This window comes from Portunus trituberculatus, chromosome 31 (genome assembly GCF_017591435.1).
Source record: "Portunus trituberculatus isolate SZX2019 chromosome 31, ASM1759143v1, whole genome shotgun sequence".
NCBI lineage: Eukaryota > Metazoa > Arthropoda > Malacostraca > Decapoda > Portunidae > Portunus > Portunus trituberculatus.
The window spans coordinates 10684158-10705214 of NC_059285.1; the positions used below are offsets into that span (position 1 = coordinate 10684158).

At 44.2% G+C, this 21057-nt stretch overlaps 2 protein-coding genes across 2 annotated transcripts; both read left to right on the plus strand.

The window, feature by feature from the left end:
* The first annotated feature begins 330 nt into the window (after nt 1-330).
* On the plus strand, nt 331-3226 carry LOC123511638 (serine--tRNA ligase, mitochondrial-like). Its single transcript, XM_045267669.1, has 6 exons — nt 331-1045; nt 1223-1337; nt 1804-1985; nt 2193-2325; nt 2445-2617; nt 2874-3226. Exons 1-6 carry the CDS (start codon nt 513-515, stop codon nt 3094-3096), a joined length of 1359 nt encoding a protein of 452 aa, XP_045123604.1. The 5' UTR covers nt 331-512; the 3' UTR covers nt 3097-3226.
* Nucleotides 3227-6212: 2986 nt separating this feature from the next.
* Nucleotides 6213-20853, plus strand: LOC123511382 (peroxidase-like). The gene is made up of 15 exons (XM_045267209.1): nt 6213-6370; nt 9428-9600; nt 9796-9967; nt 10699-10833; nt 11275-11426; nt 11833-11980; nt 13474-13585; nt 13727-13853; nt 14084-14190; nt 14312-14498; nt 14700-14826; nt 15029-15149; nt 16174-16264; nt 17821-17999; nt 18637-20853. The coding sequence occupies exons 1-15, from the start codon at nt 6319-6321 to the stop codon at nt 18908-18910; spliced, it is 2157 nt and encodes a 718-aa protein (XP_045123144.1). The 5' UTR covers nt 6213-6318; the 3' UTR covers nt 18911-20853.
* Nucleotides 20854-21057: the final 204 nt, after the last annotated feature.

Here is a 21057-nt window from a genome sequence, read left to right on the forward strand (position 1 = left end):
GGGACAGTCACATTAAATTGTTATGTTGTTTCATGCTTACCATAAATTTTTACATTAATCGATATCGAAAATTGAGACTTTTACTACTTTATTTTTCTTTGTATTTTTTTTATGTGAAAATTCCTAATAATCTTTGGTGCAGGTCGTAGGATAGGATAACTGGTCATGGAGGGAAAGGCTGGCGATTCAAAACTTGACCGAATTTTTTTTCTACATGCACCAGTAAGACATAAGAAATTTTCTCATATATGTATCAAATATGGAGAATTTAAAGAACATTTTCAAGATATGATAGGTGATGAGTTGCACTGCAATGATGAGGATGCTCTAAGGAGGAAGTATTGGACTTTGGTGCAGTAAGCGACGTCAACACCACCAGTAGTAACAACAACCCGTCGACACACCTATACCGGTGTCTTACACTTGGATATATCGGCCACCAATATTTGTTTAGATTTTTCCAGAGACCACCTTATCTGGATGATCCTTCCCTAAGAGCCATTGCGTATGATATGGAATTGATTATGAACACTGCGAGGACTCCCATCAACCTCATAAGAGCTTCACCACATCAAACATACTCGTGTATAAGAAAACTGTGTACAACAACCAGAGATCCAAACAGGACTCAAAGACCGAAGTTGAATTATGAGTATCTCTACAACCCAAGCAATACAAAGTACATTGAGCGACTCATTCAGCACCGGAAAAATGTTGGCGACATACACAAGGTGCTGCAGCTGAGACAGAAGTTGGAATCAGTGAGTGAGAGTTCGCACGAGTACCAGTTGGTACAGGAAGAACTAGAAAAGGAGGCTCTCAATATCCCTAACGATGCCAGTCCTCACCTATGGGCGTACGGAGAGGAACCAAAGGTCCTGGAGTATGTCAATCCTAAACCACAGTTCTCCTTTACCCCACTGGAGCTCGGGCAGCTTGGCCAGCGGTTGGACATCTTGAGGACAGAGAATCTGGGTAATGTGACTGGGACTCGCAGCTACTTCTTCAAGGGGGCACTGGCACAGCTGGAGCACGCCCTCATCAAGTAAATACAAAGCTTTGCTCGCTTAGTTTGGTTGTCTGCTATTCCAAATTTTAATTGTACTACATGCTAACTCTGGGTCTATATTTTGATGGAGAGAGAGAGAGAGAGAGAGAGAGAGAGAGAGTGTGTGTGTGTGTTTTAATGCTTCTGGTCATTTCCATCACACTGTAACTCTAGGTATTCAGTGTCACACCTGCTGAAGAAAGGCTTCACCCTCATGTCTGTGCCTGACCTGCTCTACTCGGAGATCATCGAGGACTGTGGCATGAATACACAGGGAGAACACTCACAGGTACTACACAGCTGCACTGACACCTGAAATGCCCCTGTACATATCCATATAGTAATTATATTACTGACATCTCACCTTTCTTATAAGGATGAATTTTTCTATAATTTTCTGATATATCCTTATCCATTGTTTTTTATTCTCATGCACAATCTGTTTTTTTTAATGAACGAATAATTTTCATAAATTATGTTGCATACCTTTGTGTCCTGTTTTTCAGCTGTCAGTCCATAAAATTATTGTTAACTCTTTCAACACTAGGATGCTTTTTACCATGAGTTTGGGTGTGATTAAATTATTTTATTGACATTAGGAAGAGTTTATGGAGTTCAGAAGATTAATGGTCACAATATTCACTATTTTGATCCCCACATAAGTATCCGAAGATGTATAAAATTCCCAAATAGTAAGCAGAATAAATATGAAAATGCATCATAGTACTGAAGGGGTTAATCTCAACACATTATAGGTTTACCATATAGTGGGACCAAGTGAAGGTGTGTGTTTAGCTGGCACAGCAGAGATGGCCCTTGGTGGATACCTGAGAGGGAGGCAGCTGGAGAGCCACAAGTTACCCCTGAAGTTGGCAGCTGTCTCTCGCTGCTACCGGGCTGAAAGCTCAGCTCAGGCAGAGGAGAGAGGTATCTACAGGTGAGCTTTACCTGAGGAATGGAGGTGAAATATGCTTAAAGAGGAAGAAGTTCAATAACAATGAAGGAAGACATGAGATGCCCTAAACTTGTTGGTCTCTAGGAATAACTACTAAATCATAATAGCATGTTGCCTCAGGGTCACCACTTTCCCATTCAGCAATGCAGTACTTATACAGAAGATACATAAGCCATGATTTCCCCACAGGGTTCATGCATTTACCAAAGTAGAGATGTTTGGTGCAACAGCAGCAGATACAGGACAAGAGAGCCATGACCTCTACTCTGAAATGGTGCTCCTACAGAAGGAACTTTTCTCAAGGCTGGGAATCCATTTCCAGGTGAATGGGAAAGAAACATGAAATCAATTTAGTATGTGTGTCTGATATTGTAGGATTTGTTGATAGATATGAGATGGAGCTGACACCACAAAAAGTTCATGCATAACTTATGTCTGCAGGTGTTGGATATGCCTCTACATGATCTTGGTGCCCCAGCCTACACAAAGACAGACATAGAGGCATGGATGCCAGGCAGGGGGATGTATGGTGAGATCTCCTCTGCCTCCAACTGCACTGATTACCAGTCTGCTCGCCTCAACATCACCTACAGGGATGCAAACGGCAGGGAAAGGTTTAATCCCTTTTCATAATTCTCCATGTTGAATTGACTGGCTCATTTTGACTTCCAGTTATAATCTACTCAGCTGGTTATGAAACACACTATGTGTATACTACTACCAAACAATCCTATTTATATTTAGACTAGAAAATTCTTACAATTTAGATATGCATGCAGTACCAAAATTTTCTCATGCATAGCTTGTTTATAGAGACAAGCTGTGTAACTCTGCCTCACATGCATCCAATCATCTTCACTCTATTTACAGGCTGGTGCACACTGTTAATGGAACTGCCTGTGCAGTTCCTCGTCTGGCCATTGCACTCTGCGAGACTTTCCAAGACAGCAATGGAAACATTTCACTGCCACCATCTCTCCACCCTTACTTGCCTGGGCCCTCCAAGATTTGTCTGCCCAGCACCCCGTGCCGCACCACCTGGCTCAGACAAAAAGCCTTCCAGGGGACCATAGTGCCTCCACAAGGAACATAAGGTTGCAAAATGCAGTAGCTTGCGTGAATATAAATTTAATTGAAAAATCTGTCAATTTTTTCTCTCTTCAGAAGGAATATAATTAAGTAAAATGTTGTTGCTCTCAAGAATAATAACTTGATATAGATTATGTAAACTTTTTAATAATATCCTTGTTAATGTCTTGTGAACCAGAAAGATGACAATTTTCATAACAATCAGTAACAATAAGAACAATAAGAAAAAACCTTGAGAATAACATCAGCAACAAAGAAACTTAGTAAGGATGAAAACCAGTCTTCAAAGTAAGAATTACAGAAAACATTTCACTAATGAGTTATAAAAGTAAAACAGTACCTTGGAAACTATCACTGAAGGCAGGATGTATGAGATGAACAATACAGTAATGTCATTTAATACCAATGTCCACAAAAAATGTCTATTCAAAACATTCAACTGGCACCTGCCACCCTGCATCCCGACTGCCACACCCAGGCCCAGTCTAGATTGGTGCCCCATGAAGAGACGCGTTTTCTTTCGTTTTCTGATATTTGTCTGCTTCCTTGTAGACATGTACACGTACAGTAGAGAGAGAGAGAGAGAGAGAGAGAGAGAGAGAGAGAGAGAGAGAAAAAATAAGTAAACAAAATTAAAATAAACATCTGCCCACAGCAACAAAAGATGGACACGCACACACACACACACACACACACACCGCGTAATGTAGTGGTTAGCACGCTCGACTCACAGTCGAGAGGGCCTGGGTTCGAGTCCCGGGAAGCGGCGAGGCAAATGGGCACGCCTGTTAATGTGTAGCGCCTGTTCACCTAGCAGTAAATAGGTCCGGAATGTAACTCGAGGGCTTGTGGCCTCGCTTTCCCGGTGTGTGTTGTGGTCTCAGTCCTACCCGAAGATCGGTCACTACGAGCTCTGAGCTCTCTCCGTAGGGGAATGGCTGGCTGGGTAACCAGCAGACGACCGTGGTGAGTAACACACACACACACACACACACACACACACACACACACACACAAGGATATGATGAAAAAATTCGTACGAGTATGATACGTCCAAAGTTGGAATATACAGTAGTGGTGTGGTCGCCGAGCTTGTAAAAGGATATAAGAAAATCAGAAGGGGTCCAGGAGGATAGCTACACGTATGGTGCCGGACTAAAGAACCTAACATATGAGGAAAGGCTGAAGGAAATGGGACTGCCAACCTTACAAGATAGAAGAGAAAAAGGAGACCTAATAACATTGTGTAAAATAGTTAATGGCATTAATTGAAAAAAATATAGACAAGCAAGACCTGGCCGGTGCTGGTGGTGACAGAAGCTGCAAGGACAAGAGGACATAATATGCAAAGAAGATTAGGAAGAGGCAGTGAAGGATATTGGAAAATACAGTTTTCCACAGAACAGTACCAAGACGGCCTTAGGAGTACACTGTAAAGTGATTAATGAATGTGTGTGAGCCCTCTACTATCATTCCATATATACCGTATTGAATAAAAGTCAAGGTTTACTGTAAAGAATGGAGAACATCAAACATGGAACTACTAAAATTCCACATAGGTAAGCAAATAGGTGGGTATTCTCCTCCCCTCGGGCGGTGCAGCATCCGCCGAGTCTGGTATGGAAAGGAAAGTCGCCTCCCCCATCACCGCCCACGTCGTTTGGCGGAACACTTCACACTGCTTTCTCAACTGTCAGTAACTATGTTGTGTTTTGATCTCCATGTGCAGCAGTCTTGTCACCTGTTTATTGGCTTTCAATTTTCCTTCTACTTTTCGTGTATTATTTACGATATTTACGAAACTTAAACATTGAATTCTACCTTATAGCAAATGCGTGGTTTGTGAATCCTTTCCTCTTTGATTGTGTGTGATCTGTCCTACTTACTAGTGCGAGAGTGAGCTAGGGCAGTGCCTTCTTCACCCATGATTAGTATAGGCCCATCTTAATGGTGCAGTGTGTGTGTGTGTGTGTTTTCTGTCCATTTAGCTAGGACATCATATCACTAATAAGTTAACAAGAGTGAGGCAGCGTTGGTTGTCCTTTCCTTATGTGGAGAATCTTCCTGCCTCGTGACTGCCCTTATCGGAATACCATTAGAGAGTACACATCACTATGTTATGTTTGCGAGGGTATACTGTGTAAACTCTCTCTCTCTCTCTCTCTCTCTCTCTCTCTCTCTCTCACACACACACACACACGTGCAGGTGAACTGGTTGTTTGGAGTCTCCTTATTTTATTGTTCCTCTTCCATCTTTCTTCTCCATTTCGTGACATTTCTTCTTGCATCATCCTATCAGCCACCTTCGCTCTCGTGTAGGTCAGCTGACTTAATTGCATGCAGCCTTCTTATATTCTTGATTTTTTCTTTTCCCTATCATATTTCAGAGCTTGAATTCTCGCTCTTTCCTTCTACACCTGCTCACTTTCACTACCTATCAGCCATCAGCCACCTGTCCTGCGGCAAGCAAACATTCCTGCTTTGTCTACTCTCGTTTAGAGAAGGGACGGAGAGAGACAGACTGCCATGGGTTATCTGCGGGTCACCACTCAAGGTCATTCAAGAATACTACAGGAAACCTATATACAGGTACCTACTTCATTATTCATCGCTATATAAATTCTGAGGTTACTAACTATAGGTTCGTAAGTACCTCAGTTAAGTATGGTTGGTCATTAGCTGTCTGTCTCGATGAAGTGATGGACGAATGGATTGAGTGGGTGACATTGTGTTCACGGTTTGTTTCCACCTGACTCTCTTCCCTACCATTCTCTCCTTGCTTGTTGTAATGATTGCAGTAATGTGTTCAGTAGAGTTGAGTAGAGTATTCTTTAATAAGCAGTTTAGTCTCTCTCTCTCTCTCTCTCTCTCTCTCTCTCTCTCTCTCTCTCTCTCTCTCTCTCTCTCCAGCGTGATTGATTGATTAATGCTATGGCGCCACTCTTCATACATGACGCGTCACTAATGTCCTTCGCTCGGTAAACACATCTATGTAACTAAAGGAAATTCCTCTTGTTACCTCCACCTCATAACAAGTTATTCGAGTACGTAGCGAGAAGCGTGAGAGTTAGGGCGGCTGGCTGGAGAAAGTGTCTAACTCTCCCTTTCCTGAGAGAAGTGGAGAAGTAGGGAGGAGGGAGGAGGATGGAGGTCAGTCACTTGGTGGTGGCTGAGGAGATAGGCAGCTTTTCACCTTCTCGTACCGCGCGTCTACCTTACTTAGAACATGGTGACTCTTCGTGTGTACCCTCTGCTGGCCCTGCTGGTGCTCCTGTGTGGTGAGTGATGAATGTCTTGTGTGTATGACGAACGGTGGTAAGGTGTGGGTGGTCTGACAGCTGGTTAGTGGCACCGGCCTGTGTAGTGATGGTGGTGGATACGTTGTCAACCATTTCCCTTGTAACGATGATAATTAAGTCCTTGGGCAATTTAACAATGCTCGCGTTGTTTAGTGCCTTATCACTGGCTTGGTATAAAAATTTGCTTCTCTGTGCTACCTGGAATGTGGAAATAAACACCACGTTGAGAGTATTGCTACAGCTGACACTCTGCCGCGTTTCTAGCCAATCGTGTGCGAGCCTTGGCGTTCCGCTCGACACGTGGCCAATTGGAAGCCGCCGCACAGGTGACGGCGGTACCGTTGGATGGGCTGGATAGGGAATTGAATGCTCAGGTAAGAAGACTTCCAATCCCCATACACTGGCACGGTCATCCATACACCTGAGCTTTTCGTACAGTTTTCTTAGTCTAGGCCGTTCACTGAGGCAGGGTTTGAGAATGCAGGTAGAATGAAAAAGGGTTACACGTGTATCTATGCATGCACGTTTGTACGTACGTAGGTGTATGTGCATGTAACTATTCACCTGTGTCTCCCAGGTGACGTGTCTGTCTGTTTTAGTGGTGGAATCTGAAGGCTCAGAATGACTTGCCTCTGGCCTTGTAACGACAAACCGTAACATACCTAAAGTTTTACATTATAACTAAAGTAACCTGGTGTCCACTACCCATGCAGCGACTGTAACCTGTCCGGCTCTCCTAAAACAGCGACCGTAACCGGTCCATACACAGTTTACTGTTAAGATGACCCAAACCTATCCAACCTGTCTAAAATTACTGATGACATTCGTTGTATTTTGCTATCTAACCTGTTACCGTTTTCTAATCAAACATTTCCACCAGCACAAACATTGGTCAGTAACCGATGTGTACTACATGTACAAATTTTTGCAATGGAACCCGAAACCATGTGAAGCTACGTGAATCACAGAAAAAAAAGAAAAATCCAGGCACCAAATTTACAATATGGATGATAAAAATACTGGGTGGAGTTTCAATGTTATACTCTTCGTTTACATTGTATTTGTAACTGATTGTCTGATGTTTACATATGTCTGAGTGTTTGTGTGCCTACGTGTGAGTATCTGCGTGCACACGTGTCAGACTCCAGTAGTCAGTAATGATGTGTACGGAGTGGTTTCCGTACACAGGCACGAACTATAGTTACACTGTTTGGCGCTCAGTCTCGTGCGATGTCTCATCTCCAGGGGTGGAATATTAAAAAGTTTGTGCGCCTGTCGATTTGTTTTTATCTTGAAATTCTAAAGAGTACAACCTTCTCTTTCCTCTCTCCCTTTCACTAACTTGGTTCAAAATTGTTGAGTCATATCTTATCTGCAAGAACACGCATCGTCACCACCTTTCCCCTCTCGCAAAATCATAACCGTCTCAGTACTTGTTAAATCACACAGAAAAAGTAACTCTATATAAAATAAACTTGCATAGTCGCTTATTCACTACTACTCTCCTTCCTACTCACCACCGCCACCGTCGCCGCCACCACCGCCGCCACCACCGCCATCACCACGTGTTTCGTTTAAAAGCCACTAAATAACTTAATCCGAACACTCGCCCTCTTGTTGACGAGCAAGTTTGTGCTTCCTACCCGTTACACTGCACCTCACCCACCCACACATCCATCCTTCCACCCCAGCAGTCATCCATTCACCTTGTACCTCATCAACGCAATCGTATGTTCACCTGCATTTAAAACACCATTACTAATATGACTACAATACCACCACCACCATCCCCAGCCCCGCATCCCACCACCACTACCACCACCACCACTTGTCTCTACCACCGTTGCCACCACTACCTCTTCATAAAAAAAAAGTTGAACAAACGAATATTTCAAATGTGTACTGCATTAATGATGGTGGTGGTGGTGGAGGTGGAGGAGGAGGAGGAGGAGGAGGAGGAGGAGGAGGAGGAGGAGGAGGAGGAGGAGGAAGGAGAGTTAGTAAGCTGAAGACAGCATTTCTTTTCATGCCTCAGTTTGCTTGGATGACACAGCAGTGGAAAGTGTGTGTGAGGGGGGAGAGGGAGGGGCGTGAAAGTTGCTGTACTTCTATGTGGTAGAATTGTTCAGTTTGTGGTTATGTGTGGCGTCAAAGGTGGTGGTGGTGGTGGTGGTGGTGGAGGAATGTAATGTGGGTGCAGAATGAAAGGAGGGAGGCGGCGGGGGGTGACGGAGGGGACACTGATCATGAGTGTGCAACGGAGCTTTATTCCCCTCCCTCTTCCTCTTTCCTCCTCCCCAGCTCCGTTTTCTTTACTTCCTCTTCCTTCCTTTTCTACACCTCGTACTTTGCTGTCTCCTCTTTTTCTTCGTTCTTCCTTGTCTTTTCCTACACTTTGCACTTGGCTATACCACCGCAATGTCCTTTTTTTTTCCTAATCTTCCTTTCTTCAACTATAGATTCTCGTAAGTCTTCATAACTTAATTTCCATCCGTTCCCTGCATACTTCCTATAGTCGCTTGAATCTCTCCTTGGCATTCCTTCTCCCGCCACATCTTGATGCATTCTCTTGTCCTCTATAATTTTTCTTCCATATTTTTTTTCCTAGTTCATCTATCTGGCCTTTTTTTTTTTTTTTATCCTTCGTTCGTCTTTTTTTCAACCTTCCGTTTTTCCTCTCCTTTTCCACGCTGTCGTCATGTCACAAAGAAAACCTCGAGGTGAAGAAAGTCGTTCAGTTCAACCGTAAACACAAAGAAGGGAGGAAACCACGAGAGTTTAGTGTCGACTTGCTGTAACGCTTAACTGCAAATGTTGTGGCGTTGGTGTTAAATGCCTTAATTTGAAACCACAACACGTGACTGCTGTACTTTACTAAGTAGACGCAAAATACAAGACCTGTTAAATGGTATACCATCTTATCCTAAACTATCATTGCTGCTCTTGAATTGTTATGTATACTATGACACATCACCATTACTGTAGCTTAACACTTGGCCATTTCTACTATTCTATATTTTACCTCTTCTTCTTCAGGAGCCCACGCGGACAGGGAGGGAGAATGCATCGAGGTTGGGTTTGCGCGGACAGCAGGCTCCATGCTGCACCAGGGCTACGAGGCTGCCAAGGAGACCCTGCTGGCGCGCTGGGCAGACGAGGATCTTAACGGGAAGCCAAAGTACTCCAACTTCTCCCCACTTCTGAAGAATGTAAGTGGTGAGGTGGTTTGCTTGTAAGTGCTGTATTTTCTTCTCTTCTTTTCTATCATGTCTTCTATCTTGCTATTCTCTCTCAACCTTCTATCCGTCTTAACTTCAAACTTCACCACTAAAGTACCCATATTATCGACAGTTCTTTTCATTTATCCCTGAACTTTCATTTGCACTTCCACTATCCTCCCTCAGGTGACGCGAACAGGGCAGCTCCTGGAGGCGGCGTCGCAAGCCATCATAGGTCTGGTGAGGAAGACTCGCGTTGGCAAAAGGTGCGCTGAGGACTGGCTGCTCAAGGGCCTCGAGAAACACGTGCTGCCTCTCATTAACGTGGACAAACAGTTTGCAGAGGAGATGGGACTGGGTGAGTGATGGGGGGTGACACAAGTGATGGGTAGGAATGGGTGGACTAAATGAATGATGTAGGGAGAAGCAAGTGATTGGTAAAAAGAGATGAATGTGGAGAGGAAATGTATGAGTGATGGTGAGCAAAGCAGGAAATGGGTATAGGAAGAAATGAGTATCGAGAGACTGGGTGAGTAATGGGGTAGCCGAAGCAGCGAGGTGATAAGTAAGAAGGGATGGATGGGAAGAAGAATGAGGCGGAGAGGTGAGCGGGTATGAGGACAGGTGAGACATGTGTTTGAGTGATATGGGGTGATTGGATTGCTTAGTGTACAAAGGAATGATTGTAGGTTAAGGATGTGGGGAGTGGGGAGTGGGGAGTGGGGGGAAGTTAGTGAGGCTGAGGGTACAGTGAAGCAATAGTTGTTTGTAGTGAGAGTTCCGATAGTGCGAGACAGGACAGGAAGAGACGGAAGATAAGGCACTATACACGTAATTTCCTTAGATAAAATACTGTCATAAGTCACTCCCACAACTTAACCTTCACTAACTTCACGCCTGACGTTTACTTACTCAAATTTATCACTACATTGACTTGCTACTATTGTTATACCCATCGCCATCATGACCATAATGACCTACTACTATGGCTCCTCTCATTACAACTCGAACCATGACCACACATTCCTATTACTACTATTGTTACACCCTACCTATGATAATCACAACAATTACTCCCTACACTCGCAGTCATGTCGTTCCGCTGCATGGTTGGCTCGCCCTACCCTAACGTGGACGGTTCCTGCATCAACCAGGAGTCTCCAGACCTGGGCTCCGTCGGGTCAAAGTTCCTTCGCCTTCAGACCTCCACGATGGGCTCAGACGGTACGTAACACTGGACGGCTGCTTCATTAGTGGCCGCTAGTGACTTCAGGACAATTAGAATATATATATATATATATATATATATATATATATATATATATATATATATATATATATATATATATATATATATATATATATATATATATATATATACACACACACACACAAAAGCATGCATGGAGTGTGTAGTTTTGATGCGGTGTTTTTTTTTTTATTATAATATTGAAGTGAAAGTGCTGTTCATTTAGGATATGATGAAATGAATATAAGAATTGTTGCTAGGTTAGTTAATGTAGTTACTGGTTTGAGGTAATGTTTTCTTTCAAGCACCACGTTCTTGAAATGAAATTTTGAATGAAAGGACGACAATTATGCATGACCGGTTATATACACTGCCACAGAAGAGTGTTAATTGTCATGACTTGATTGTGCGTGCAGGGTTCTCTTCGCGTGGCTCGGTGAAGGGCGGGAAGCTACCCTCCGCTCGCAGTGTGGCCGAGGTGCTGCGGAAGCATCTGAAGCGGCCTGCCGTCACGGGACTGTTCGGCGAGTGGGGTCACTTCATGCAGCGGGACGTGTTCAGCATCCCGGTGAGTGCTCCAGTCTGATCAGCTACTCGTGTACCCACTCAGTTTTATCAATAGATAAGTAATTTCATTAAATTAACTAAGATAGCTAGATAACCAAGCGCGTACCCGAACCTACTGTCATTAATTTATTTCATGCTTAACTGGAAGTAGGAGGCATGCAACCTGCGGGAATAGAGAAAGCAGGTAAGAGGGCACGGCGGGAGAGGTGTAAGTGGGGATGGGGGTGGGGAGGAAGGGAGGGAGGGAGGTAAGAAAGGAACAGGTTTGATGAGTAAAAAAAAAAAGCTAAAAAGTAGTATAGCCCCCTTCCCCTCGCACACACACGTGCCATATACCCTCCCTTCCTTGCAACTTTTTTCCTTGGTCGCATTTTCAATCCCCTCCGCCTTCCTCCCGCCATGCTCAGGAGTCACCACTGGCGGAGGACGTGGATTGCTGCAAGACCCCCGAAGCACAGGACTGTGACCCTATCCAGGTGGCCGAGGACGACCCTCTGCACGCCACGCTGCCCTGTATCAATTACCGCCGCTCTGCCAGGGCCCAGGCCATCCTAGGTAACGTAAAGTTTATTTTCATTACGTGTCTGTCTCCCTTTTCCATCCCTCTAGTGATTTTCTTCCGTTTCTCCCACTATTTTCATCTCGTGTAATTAATGTTTTTTCCACCTAGTATTTCATTTTAATATACTACTTTTTTCCCCCTCCTGTATTAATATTTCTTTTTTCTTCGTGAATTCTTAACAAGATCCTTGAACACCTCTTCCTCCTCCGTGATGTAATGTAACACCTTTTTTCCCCCTCGTGAACTATCTTAGCCTAACACTTTCAGTATATATTTTTTATTTTTTTATTTTTTATTTCGTCCTCTTCTCCCATTATATTAACTAATTTCGTTTTTTTATGGTTTTCGCTTTCATCTGTATTCAGTAATGTTTGTTCTCGTCATGAATTTCCTTGTTTTCATCCCTGTGCCTTTATTCCTTTCTTACACCCACTGCCGCCTTCCTTCACTCACGTTTCGCTCGTTTAGAGTTTTTAACAGAACGTGCCATTGTATATTATAATTTTGCTCTCGTTTCATTTTTTTTTTTTACTGTATTCCATTATCTTCTCGCTTCCTTCGTTGTGGGGACCAGTTGTGTACGTTTTCCTTTAAAGTCTTCCCTATTTCTTCCCCCGCATCATCTATTTTACTGTCACGATATTTTTTCCTCGTTCTGTCTCCCCTTCCTGCTCTGGACATATTTACTTTCACGTCCTCTCACGTCCCTATTCTATTTTTGCTTGCCTTGCTTGACTCCTTGCCTCCTTCCCTCCCTGCGATTATTTCCAACTCTCAATTACTTTGCTTCTTAAGTTTTTTTTTCCTCGCTTATCGGTCTGTTTTAAGTTTCCCATATCTTCCTTATTTTCGTATATTTTTATCTCTACACATTTTACTCTATTCGCCCTTTCTTCCCTCACCTCCAGTGAAGATACACATGGCATTTATCGATTAGCACGATTTAATTGCCTTGTACTCCTCGTTAGCATTTATAATTGCACTGTACTCTTCCTCTTTCTCGTTAGTGTCTCCTTCCTTTCGCTCAAGATAATAACACGGAAAACATTTGCTGACGTCACTTCCACCTCGTTAACTCAAGATAAGACTTAACAATACACTACTACTTGTCTAAACGCATATCTTCATTTCAACACAATCAAACGGAAATGTACCACGTACCTTAGTAAACGCTTGCCTTCACTTTATAAACTATAGTACTGTCGTCAGAAAAAAAAAAAAAAAAAAAAGAATCCATTCCTGTTTCTCTTCCCCACCAACACTTCCATTACAAAGCTGTCCCACTCCCTCTTCCTTCTTAATTTTTGGTCTGACTCTTCAGTTGTTCTCCCTCTCCTCTTATGGACGGCATTGTATGATCTTAAAGCTAGTGCATTCAATTCCTTCAGTAATTTTTAATACAGGAGGCGTTGCATGATCTTAAAAGCTAGTGAACCCAATTCCTTCAGTCATTTCCAATCACTCAATTCAGTCATTCTCTTCTCAGGTCACCGTGAGTCCCTGTCCCTTGTCTCCACCTACCTGGACGCCACACCTGTCTACGGCTCCACGGACAAGATCGCCTTCCAACGCAAGACAGGCTACTTCGGTTACCTTAAGTAAGTGATGAGCACTGTCGCAGTCCTCCTCCCTCAATGCCTATATTCACTTAATCCATCACATTTGCATCCGATTTTTATTCAGTCTAGCATTGACAATGTGATTAATTCCAACTGGATTATTTTTCCCCCTCCTCGTAGGGCACCCGGGGATGAAGACGATGACGAGGAGGGAGAGAAGAAAACGAAGAAAGAGAAGAAGGTGGGAGACTGTGCTGCTCCGGAGAGCTTTGCAGGTTGCTTCCACCTTGAAGAGGACGATGACTGGGTGAGTGACTATATTAAGGGAAGCTTATCAACTTTCTGTTAATAGAAAGTGATAAGTGCTGCTATAAATACACATAGCACATGACGAGCAGCTAGAGACAACACACTAAGGATATTTTAACCGACCCTTTAACGCATCGCCCCTCACTCCCATACATCTGGGAAGACCTTGGATTGCTCGGGTTAAACGAGGAAGGCATGATAAGTACTGTTTTTGTATGTTTGCTGCAGGTGGCTGGAGTTCGCCTACTGCTGGTGCTGGAGCATAACCGCATCTCCGAGATCCTGTCAGAGATCAACCCGCACTTTGATGACGCTCTCCTTTACAACGAGGCCAGGTGAAGTCGCTCTCTCTCTCTCTCTCTCTCTCTCTCTCTCTCTCTCTCTCTCTCTCTCTCTCTCTCTCTCTCTCTCTCTCTGCAGCTAATTACGAATAACCCCTCCCATTTCCTTGCCTAGGCGCATCGTGGTGGCCTCCTATGACCACGTGACCTACAATGAGTACCTGCCCGTGTTGATGGGACGTCCCGCCGTGGAGAAACACACGCTGCACCCTGGCGCCGAGGGGCCTGGCTCTGGCTACATCGCCGAGGTCAACCCAGGAGTGCTCGCATCCTTCGCTGTCTCCTCCTACAGGAACCCCGCCGTGAGTACTACAATGAGAAATGCCACATGTTGACGACTTGGCGAGTCTCGACAATATTTTCAACAATGACTGAACTATAGGTGCCATTGATTTTCACGTTACATTTAATAAAGTATTAGTTTACCCTTAAAATAAATCATTTTTTTCCATAATCTGAGAAACTAGCACACTTTAGGGTAAACTAAAGGCTTCCTTCCGCAGATGACGACCGAGTGGAAGAAGGAACAGGGGAAGACTGAGCTGGTGGACTCCCTTCACTACGAGTCCATCCGGAACGACCCTTACTACGACCTGCTGGCCATGGACATCCAGCGCGGCCGTGACCAGGGTAAGAGGAGTGGGGGAAGGAGTCCCGGATGAACGTGATAAGGAACAAGACTATGTAGAGAACAATATATATATATATATATATATATATATATATATATATATATATATATATATATATATATATATATAATAATAATAATCGAAATGATCTAGGATGGTATGGTGTGGTGTATGTTGGTGACTGATCCCCTCCTGTGCAGGTGTTGCTGGGTACCTGGTGTGGCGGCGCTTCTGTGACGACAAGCACGCCTACAACACCTGGGAGGACTTGGAGCGTGGCCTGGACAAGGAGCTCGTGAAGGACCTGAAGGAACTGTACCAGTGAGTGGCGAGGCTGTGTACTCGTATGAGTAGACGTGTATGTGTGTTTACTGTACGTGTACGTGTGGCTGGTTGTATGAATGAATCTAAGTAAGTATTGTGTGGCCGCTTACACGTATTCGTATAAGTGTTTTACGTTTTATAATCTATGGCAGTGTAGAAAAATATTCAAGTCCTATTCGATATCAATTGGTTAGAAAAGGTAGAATCGTGCGTGGCGGGGAGGAAAAGGGAGGTTACTGCAAAAAAACTGCAAGCATCCACTCCAGGGTTACGTAATTTGCAACAGTTTTTCGGCTTTAAGGTACACCGGGATAGCATTGTTATGTATTAAGTTTCAGCAACAGTTGAACGTATTTCCCCTTTAAAGTGGAAGGGACAATCAAAAGAATGAATAATAACACCGGCGGGGTGAGATACAGGCCGTCAGGTAGCCTCGGCCGCAAGGTCATCACGATCAGGGTGTACACATAACGAAGAAAGACGTGATATGATGCGCGCTAAAGTTGTTTGTTATTCCCTTCATTACGTTAGACCCCACTTTGTTCTTCCATCATCTCTGTTTACTACATTATGGTGTCGGACCTATCCACCTGACCTTTGCCGCTGTGATGCTTTCCCTCCAACCTTTGATTTTTATCGTATTTTCTTTTTAATCAAACATTCGTGACCTGATGACCTTTAAAAACTAAACCTGGGTTGTTTGGCACTGGCCTTCCGCAACTTCCTGTGACCTACCCACTGCTTCACGGTCGTATGGTAATTTTTTCAGGAAGGAAACGTGACCCTTGTAAACCACGAAATTGACCCTCGCAAGACCTATAACCCTCTGTGACATCACCCCGATGATTTCACAATGACTCCTTCTCCATGCAACATCGTGATGACCCCAACCTATTCCTCCCTCTCTGTAGACGCGATGACTCTCGCTCTGCCCGTCCTTGGCCCTCTGTACTCGTAATAACCCCTGCCTTTTCCTGTCTCCCCCCCTGTACACCCAATGACCACCCTTTGTGATTTGCAGGGACGAGCTGGACGACGTTGATCTGCAGGTGGCGGTGCTGGAGAATGATACTGACGAAGGTGTTGTGGGCAAGACCTACACGTGCCTCCTGGTGAGTGAGTGAGTGAGTGAGTGAGTGAGTGTCGTGTTTTTCTTTTTATTCGTTATTTTTTTTTTCTGCTCACTTGAATTCACCAGGTTATTCTGTGTGTGTCAGTTTTTCATTTTTCATGGTTTCTTTCCTTTTTATCTTTACGGTGCCCTCCCCATCTATCTTTTCCCACGTTTTCTTTACTTTTATTTCTTTATCCTCACATCTGCCAGTTGGCCGGTGATCGCTACGCTCTGAAAACACAAAAAACACACACACCATGACGAAGACGGTGTACAAAGACGCTAAACCAACACCGGGGACGCTGCTTCTCTTCCTTTATTTCTCATTTTCACCCTTCACCCTCCCTTCCCTGTCCCATCCCCACCCTTGTATCTAGTTTGTCTATTCAGCGACACCTTGTCATAACACAGTCCAGCCTTATGTTGCCGCCGCTGCTTACCGCCCCTCCTCCTCCTCCTCCCCCTTCCCCTCTGCCGGTTCAATCCTTCCCTCCCCATCTCCCCCCAATCCGCCCCCTTCTCTCCCGTTCCCTCCCTGATAGACCAGTGTTGTAACTCCCAAAAGATTTCGGGGAACATAATGTAATTTCCCTTCAAGTTAAACTGTTTAAATATTCCGCGTGTGAATTGGACGAAAGTTTTTTTTTCCCCTTTTATGGAAAGAAAGGCATGAAATGGTGGTGGTGGTGGTGGTGGTGGTGGTGGTCATGGTGATGGGTTTTTCTACGTAGATTTTGTTGTAGAGAGCGGTGAGGGAGAGGGAGTGTAGGCTTCCAAAATTGAGAAATCGATGGGAACTGCAGGTTGTGAAGAAAAATAGAGGAAATTAACAATGTAAAGGAAGAGTAAAGTGAGAGACGAGGAAAAAGGAAAGTTAGATTCATTGTAATATAAGACTACTTTTAGAGAAGGAAAAGGGGAGTCGTTGCGGAAATGAAATAGTCATCTTTACTACTCTTTTCTTAGTCACCACGCTTATCTCTGCTTTATAAACGACCACTACAACTCCTCCCCGTATTTCTTGTATTAATCCCCACACTATAAGCTACCGTCTCTATCACCTCGTCCGTCTCTCGCACGATCAGCATGGTGGTATTTATCCTCCTTCAGCTCGAGTATCTGTCCCTCCCTCACTTTCCTCACACTTGTCCCTTCACACCTTCCCTTCCCTTCCCTTTCCTTGCCTTGCCTTGCCTTGCCTTGCCTTGCCTTCCCTTCCCTTCCCTTCCTTCCTTCCCTTCCCTTGACAATATCTTACCCACTAAATTACCTTTTCTTCTCTTCCTTCGAGCTTTCTGCTTTTATATTTTTCATGGTTGCTTTTCTCCTTTCCTTTTTTCGATTCTATTTTTTTTTATAGTTTGCTTTCATATTTTATCTTTCTAGTTTGTGCATATAGAAACTTCCTGCTTTTGTTTTTTTTGCTTTTCTTTTCCTCCGAGTCTAGTGTGGTTTTATATTATACTTTCCTGCGTTTATATTAATTTCTTTGATTATTGTTGATTTAAGTAGGGGTAATTAAGCTTCCCTCCTCACTTCTTTTTCCCCCGCCAGGCTGACCAGTTCGCGCGGCTCAAGACCGGCAATCGCCTTTTCTGGGAGCACGAGTCCAGCCTGATGACGGTGGAGCAGAAGACCTACATCAAGGGCGTCACGCTGGCCCACCTCCTCTGTGCCAACCTGCCCAGCCTCCGCGCCACTCCCAAGAACTCCTTCCTCCCGCCCTCCGACAGGTGAGTACAGGGAGGACAATGGAAGGGTGGATGTAGAGGTGGATTTGGGTGGTGGCGGTGGTGCGGAGATAAAATAATGCAATTTCAATTGGTGAACACCCATATGAGAAATGCCATGGAAAGGGGACATTTAGAACTGGTACTGGTGTGAATGTGTCCCCAATGCAAGAGTGGAAATGCAAACTTGAATTAACAGGGCAGGGTGCGCGTCCTGTAACGTATACAGGCATATAGTACGCCATACACTTGCAGATATATATCCAACTTTTATAAATAAAAAAAACCCAAAAAACTTTTAGCCAAACTGAGAATATAGAATAAATGTACAATGCCCGGAGTAATCCACGCACTCAACACACACATTCAATATGCACAGACACGTTAAAATTCCTGCCACAGCACAATGGTCCACGTTTTAAAAAGGAACTAAACTGCTGCTCCAGCCACCCACTACTACCACTACCACTACCACTACCACTGCTGCTCCTGCTGCTATCATAACTCTGTGCCAATAATTTATCGTCGGGCAATATATCTTGGGATTTCTTGGCTCACCCGACCTCTCTCTCTCTCTCTCTCTCTCTCTCTCTCTCTCTCTCTCTCTCTCTCTCTCTCTCTCTCTCTCTCTCTCTCTCAGTAACCCTCTGGTGCCGTGCGAGGAGCTGCGCGGCGGGAACCTGACTGCGTGGAAGGACACTTCGCTCATAGAGAAGATGAAGAAGGTAAAGGAGGAAGGCAGGAAGAAGGCCCAGATACAGGATGAAGAGGAGGCAAAGGAGGAATCGAAGAAGGAAGAGGAAAGTGAAGAGGTTGAAGTGAAGGCAGAGGAGGAGGAAGAGGAGGGAGGAGATCAAGTACAGCACACAGCCTCCATCCTCCACAAAGACGAAACTCCTCACCTTGAACTCTGAGAAGGGGGACTTAATGCCTCGTGGTGGAGATTAGGGGGAAGTAAGGATGAGGGGGAGTATTAGTAAGTTATAATTATGTCTGGGCAGGCGAGGATGGAGGGAGGGATTATTAATAGGTTCGTCTAATTATGTCTCATTCTCTAAAAAAAAAAAATAACTATTAATCCTCCTCCTTGTTTATTATCTATGTTCTCTTGTGTCTCCTTTCTTCTGTTCAAATATGGGTATGTTGAAAGATGAGGGTATAGATGGCAGTTTCTTTTGTTGTTGTATTTCTCTTCGATTCTCTCTCATTTCTTCCATTCCTCCTTTGAATTGTTTATTAGGTTCTTATTAGATTCTTCCTCCGCACATTTCTTACTCTCCTCCTCCGCCATTTATTATTCTGTCTCGGAAGTCTCTCCTTCTCGGATTTCCTTCTCCCCTATTTCTTCCTCTCCTCTTCTCTTCTGTTCTGGTATTTCCCCTTCGCACGCGTTTCCTTTCTCTCTCTCTCTCTCTCTCTCTCTCTCTCTCTCTCTCTCTCTCTCTCTCTCTCTCTCTCTCTCTCTCTCTCTCTCTCTCTCTCTCTCTCTCTCTCTCTCTCTCTCTCTCTCTCACATGCACAAGCCTTCCTCTCATATCCATTTCACCTTTGCAGTGTATTCTCTCTTTTGCTCTCTCTCTTTCCCCTGTATAAATTTTCCTTCCCTTACCCCGCTGATCACTTTCCTTTTTGGCATTCGCAATTATTTTTCCCCCTGCCTACTCTTCCCTTTATTTTCTTTTTCTCTCGCTCTTCAACCAAACACTTGAACATTCATGAAGTGCCCTTTCCCCAGGTATTCTCCCTCACGTCTTACACGGACAACTTTCCATACTCCCTTTGTGAAGTTGTCCCTCTCCTTCCCTCTCTTCCTATTTATTTTTTCAGCGCGTTCTTCCTTTGGTCTCCTCTTCCACCGGGCAGTATCATCATCTCTCCCAAGACTCTCTCATCCTCGTAACTCTCCTCCATGTCTTTCGTTTAATCATTCCTTCATCTGCTTTTGTTATAATCCTTTCCTCTCTGTCTCTGTCTCTGTCTGTCTGTCTGCCAATGTCTTTCTGTGGTATCTGGCTCGTCCGTTTGTACTACAGCTCCCACTCCTCGTTACCTGCCGCGAGCGTGGAGGTGTAGTCCCCTCGTCCGTCCATCTGAGTCTATTTGGCGTTGCTGCTACAAGTCTGCGTGTGTCTGTCACTGTGTTTGTGTTTGAGGCTCACGGCGGGCTGGGGATGCGCCGTGATCAAGGGGATCGGTCAACAATGGAGGCTGTGTGTGGGGGCCCCGTGGCCTCTCCTTTCTCCATCTCGCTGGGGAGGGAATTAAAGAATCTATCAACCAAATAATGTTATTGTTTTGAGTTAATTCTATTGTTTGTGTGAAATGTAATAGATATTAGTCTTTGATGTTGATGGCATTGATTAATTTAAAGTGATATTGTTACTTTCAGTTATAACGTTGTTCGGCTATTGTAACAACATACGCTCTATATTCAGGTTTAGTGATAAATGCCTTGCAAGGTTCACATAGTATAGCATGGTGTGCGAAAGGAGGGATGGATAGATGGGTGGATAGACAGGTGGTGCTCAAGGGTAAGCTGTTTGTCCTCCCTTGAATCTGAGTTACTAAGGCGTGTTCGTTAATGTATTGTTAATTTCTTTGTTGCAAGCTTCAAAAATGTTATCGTAATGTTGACGTTTATACTGTTATCTACACACGTGCATTAAGCTTAACACACGTGGAAGGAATGCTATATATTTTTCTATGTCCCGCGGCTGTGTGTGGCAGGGATCGTTTTCTGTATATCCTGCAGCGCGGGATCACTGGCCACACCCTTCAGTAAGACTCGCTGCGGAATGACTGGTACCGCGTGAAGGGAGACCCTTCTGTGGTGGTCAGAATAAAGGTGTTTAGGATATGAGGACTTTGTATCTTTCTTTGACAAAACACAATTTGACGTACACAATGGGGAGTTGTTTGCATGGTGTATAGTGAGTATGAGTGAATCTATAATTGTTTGTAATAGTAATAAAAGTAATAGTGATTATAGTAGTAATTGAGTAATAATAATGTCAAGGAATTTACCACTGAGGCGGAAGATACTCTCGGGTCACAAGGGTTT

What these genes read in the sequence shown, in the direction of transcription:
- LOC123511638 (XM_045267669.1), top strand. Translation starts at nt 513, where the DNA reads ATGGAATTGATTATGAACACTGCGAGGACTCCCATCAACCTCATAAGA. An exon ending in CTGGAGCACGCCCTCATCAA is followed by an intron (nt 1,046 to 1,222) that starts GTAAATACAAAG and finishes CTGTAACTCTAG; the next exon opens with GTATTCAGTGTCACACCTGC. An exon ending in GATGCAAACGGCAGGGAAAG is followed by an intron (nt 2,618 to 2,873) that starts GTTTAATCCCTT and finishes CTCTATTTACAG; the next exon opens with GCTGGTGCACACTGTTAATG.
- LOC123511382 (XM_045267209.1), top strand. Translation starts at nt 6,319, where the DNA reads ATGGTGACTCTTCGTGTGTACCCTCTGCTGGCCCTGCTGGTGCTCCTG. An exon ending in TGCAGAGGAGATGGGACTGG is followed by an intron (nt 9,968 to 10,698) that starts GTGAGTGATGGG and finishes CTACACTCGCAG; the next exon opens with TCATGTCGTTCCGCTGCATG. An exon ending in CCTCCTACAGGAACCCCGCC is followed by an intron (nt 14,499 to 14,699) that starts GTGAGTACTACA and finishes TTCCTTCCGCAG; the next exon opens with ATGACGACCGAGTGGAAGAA.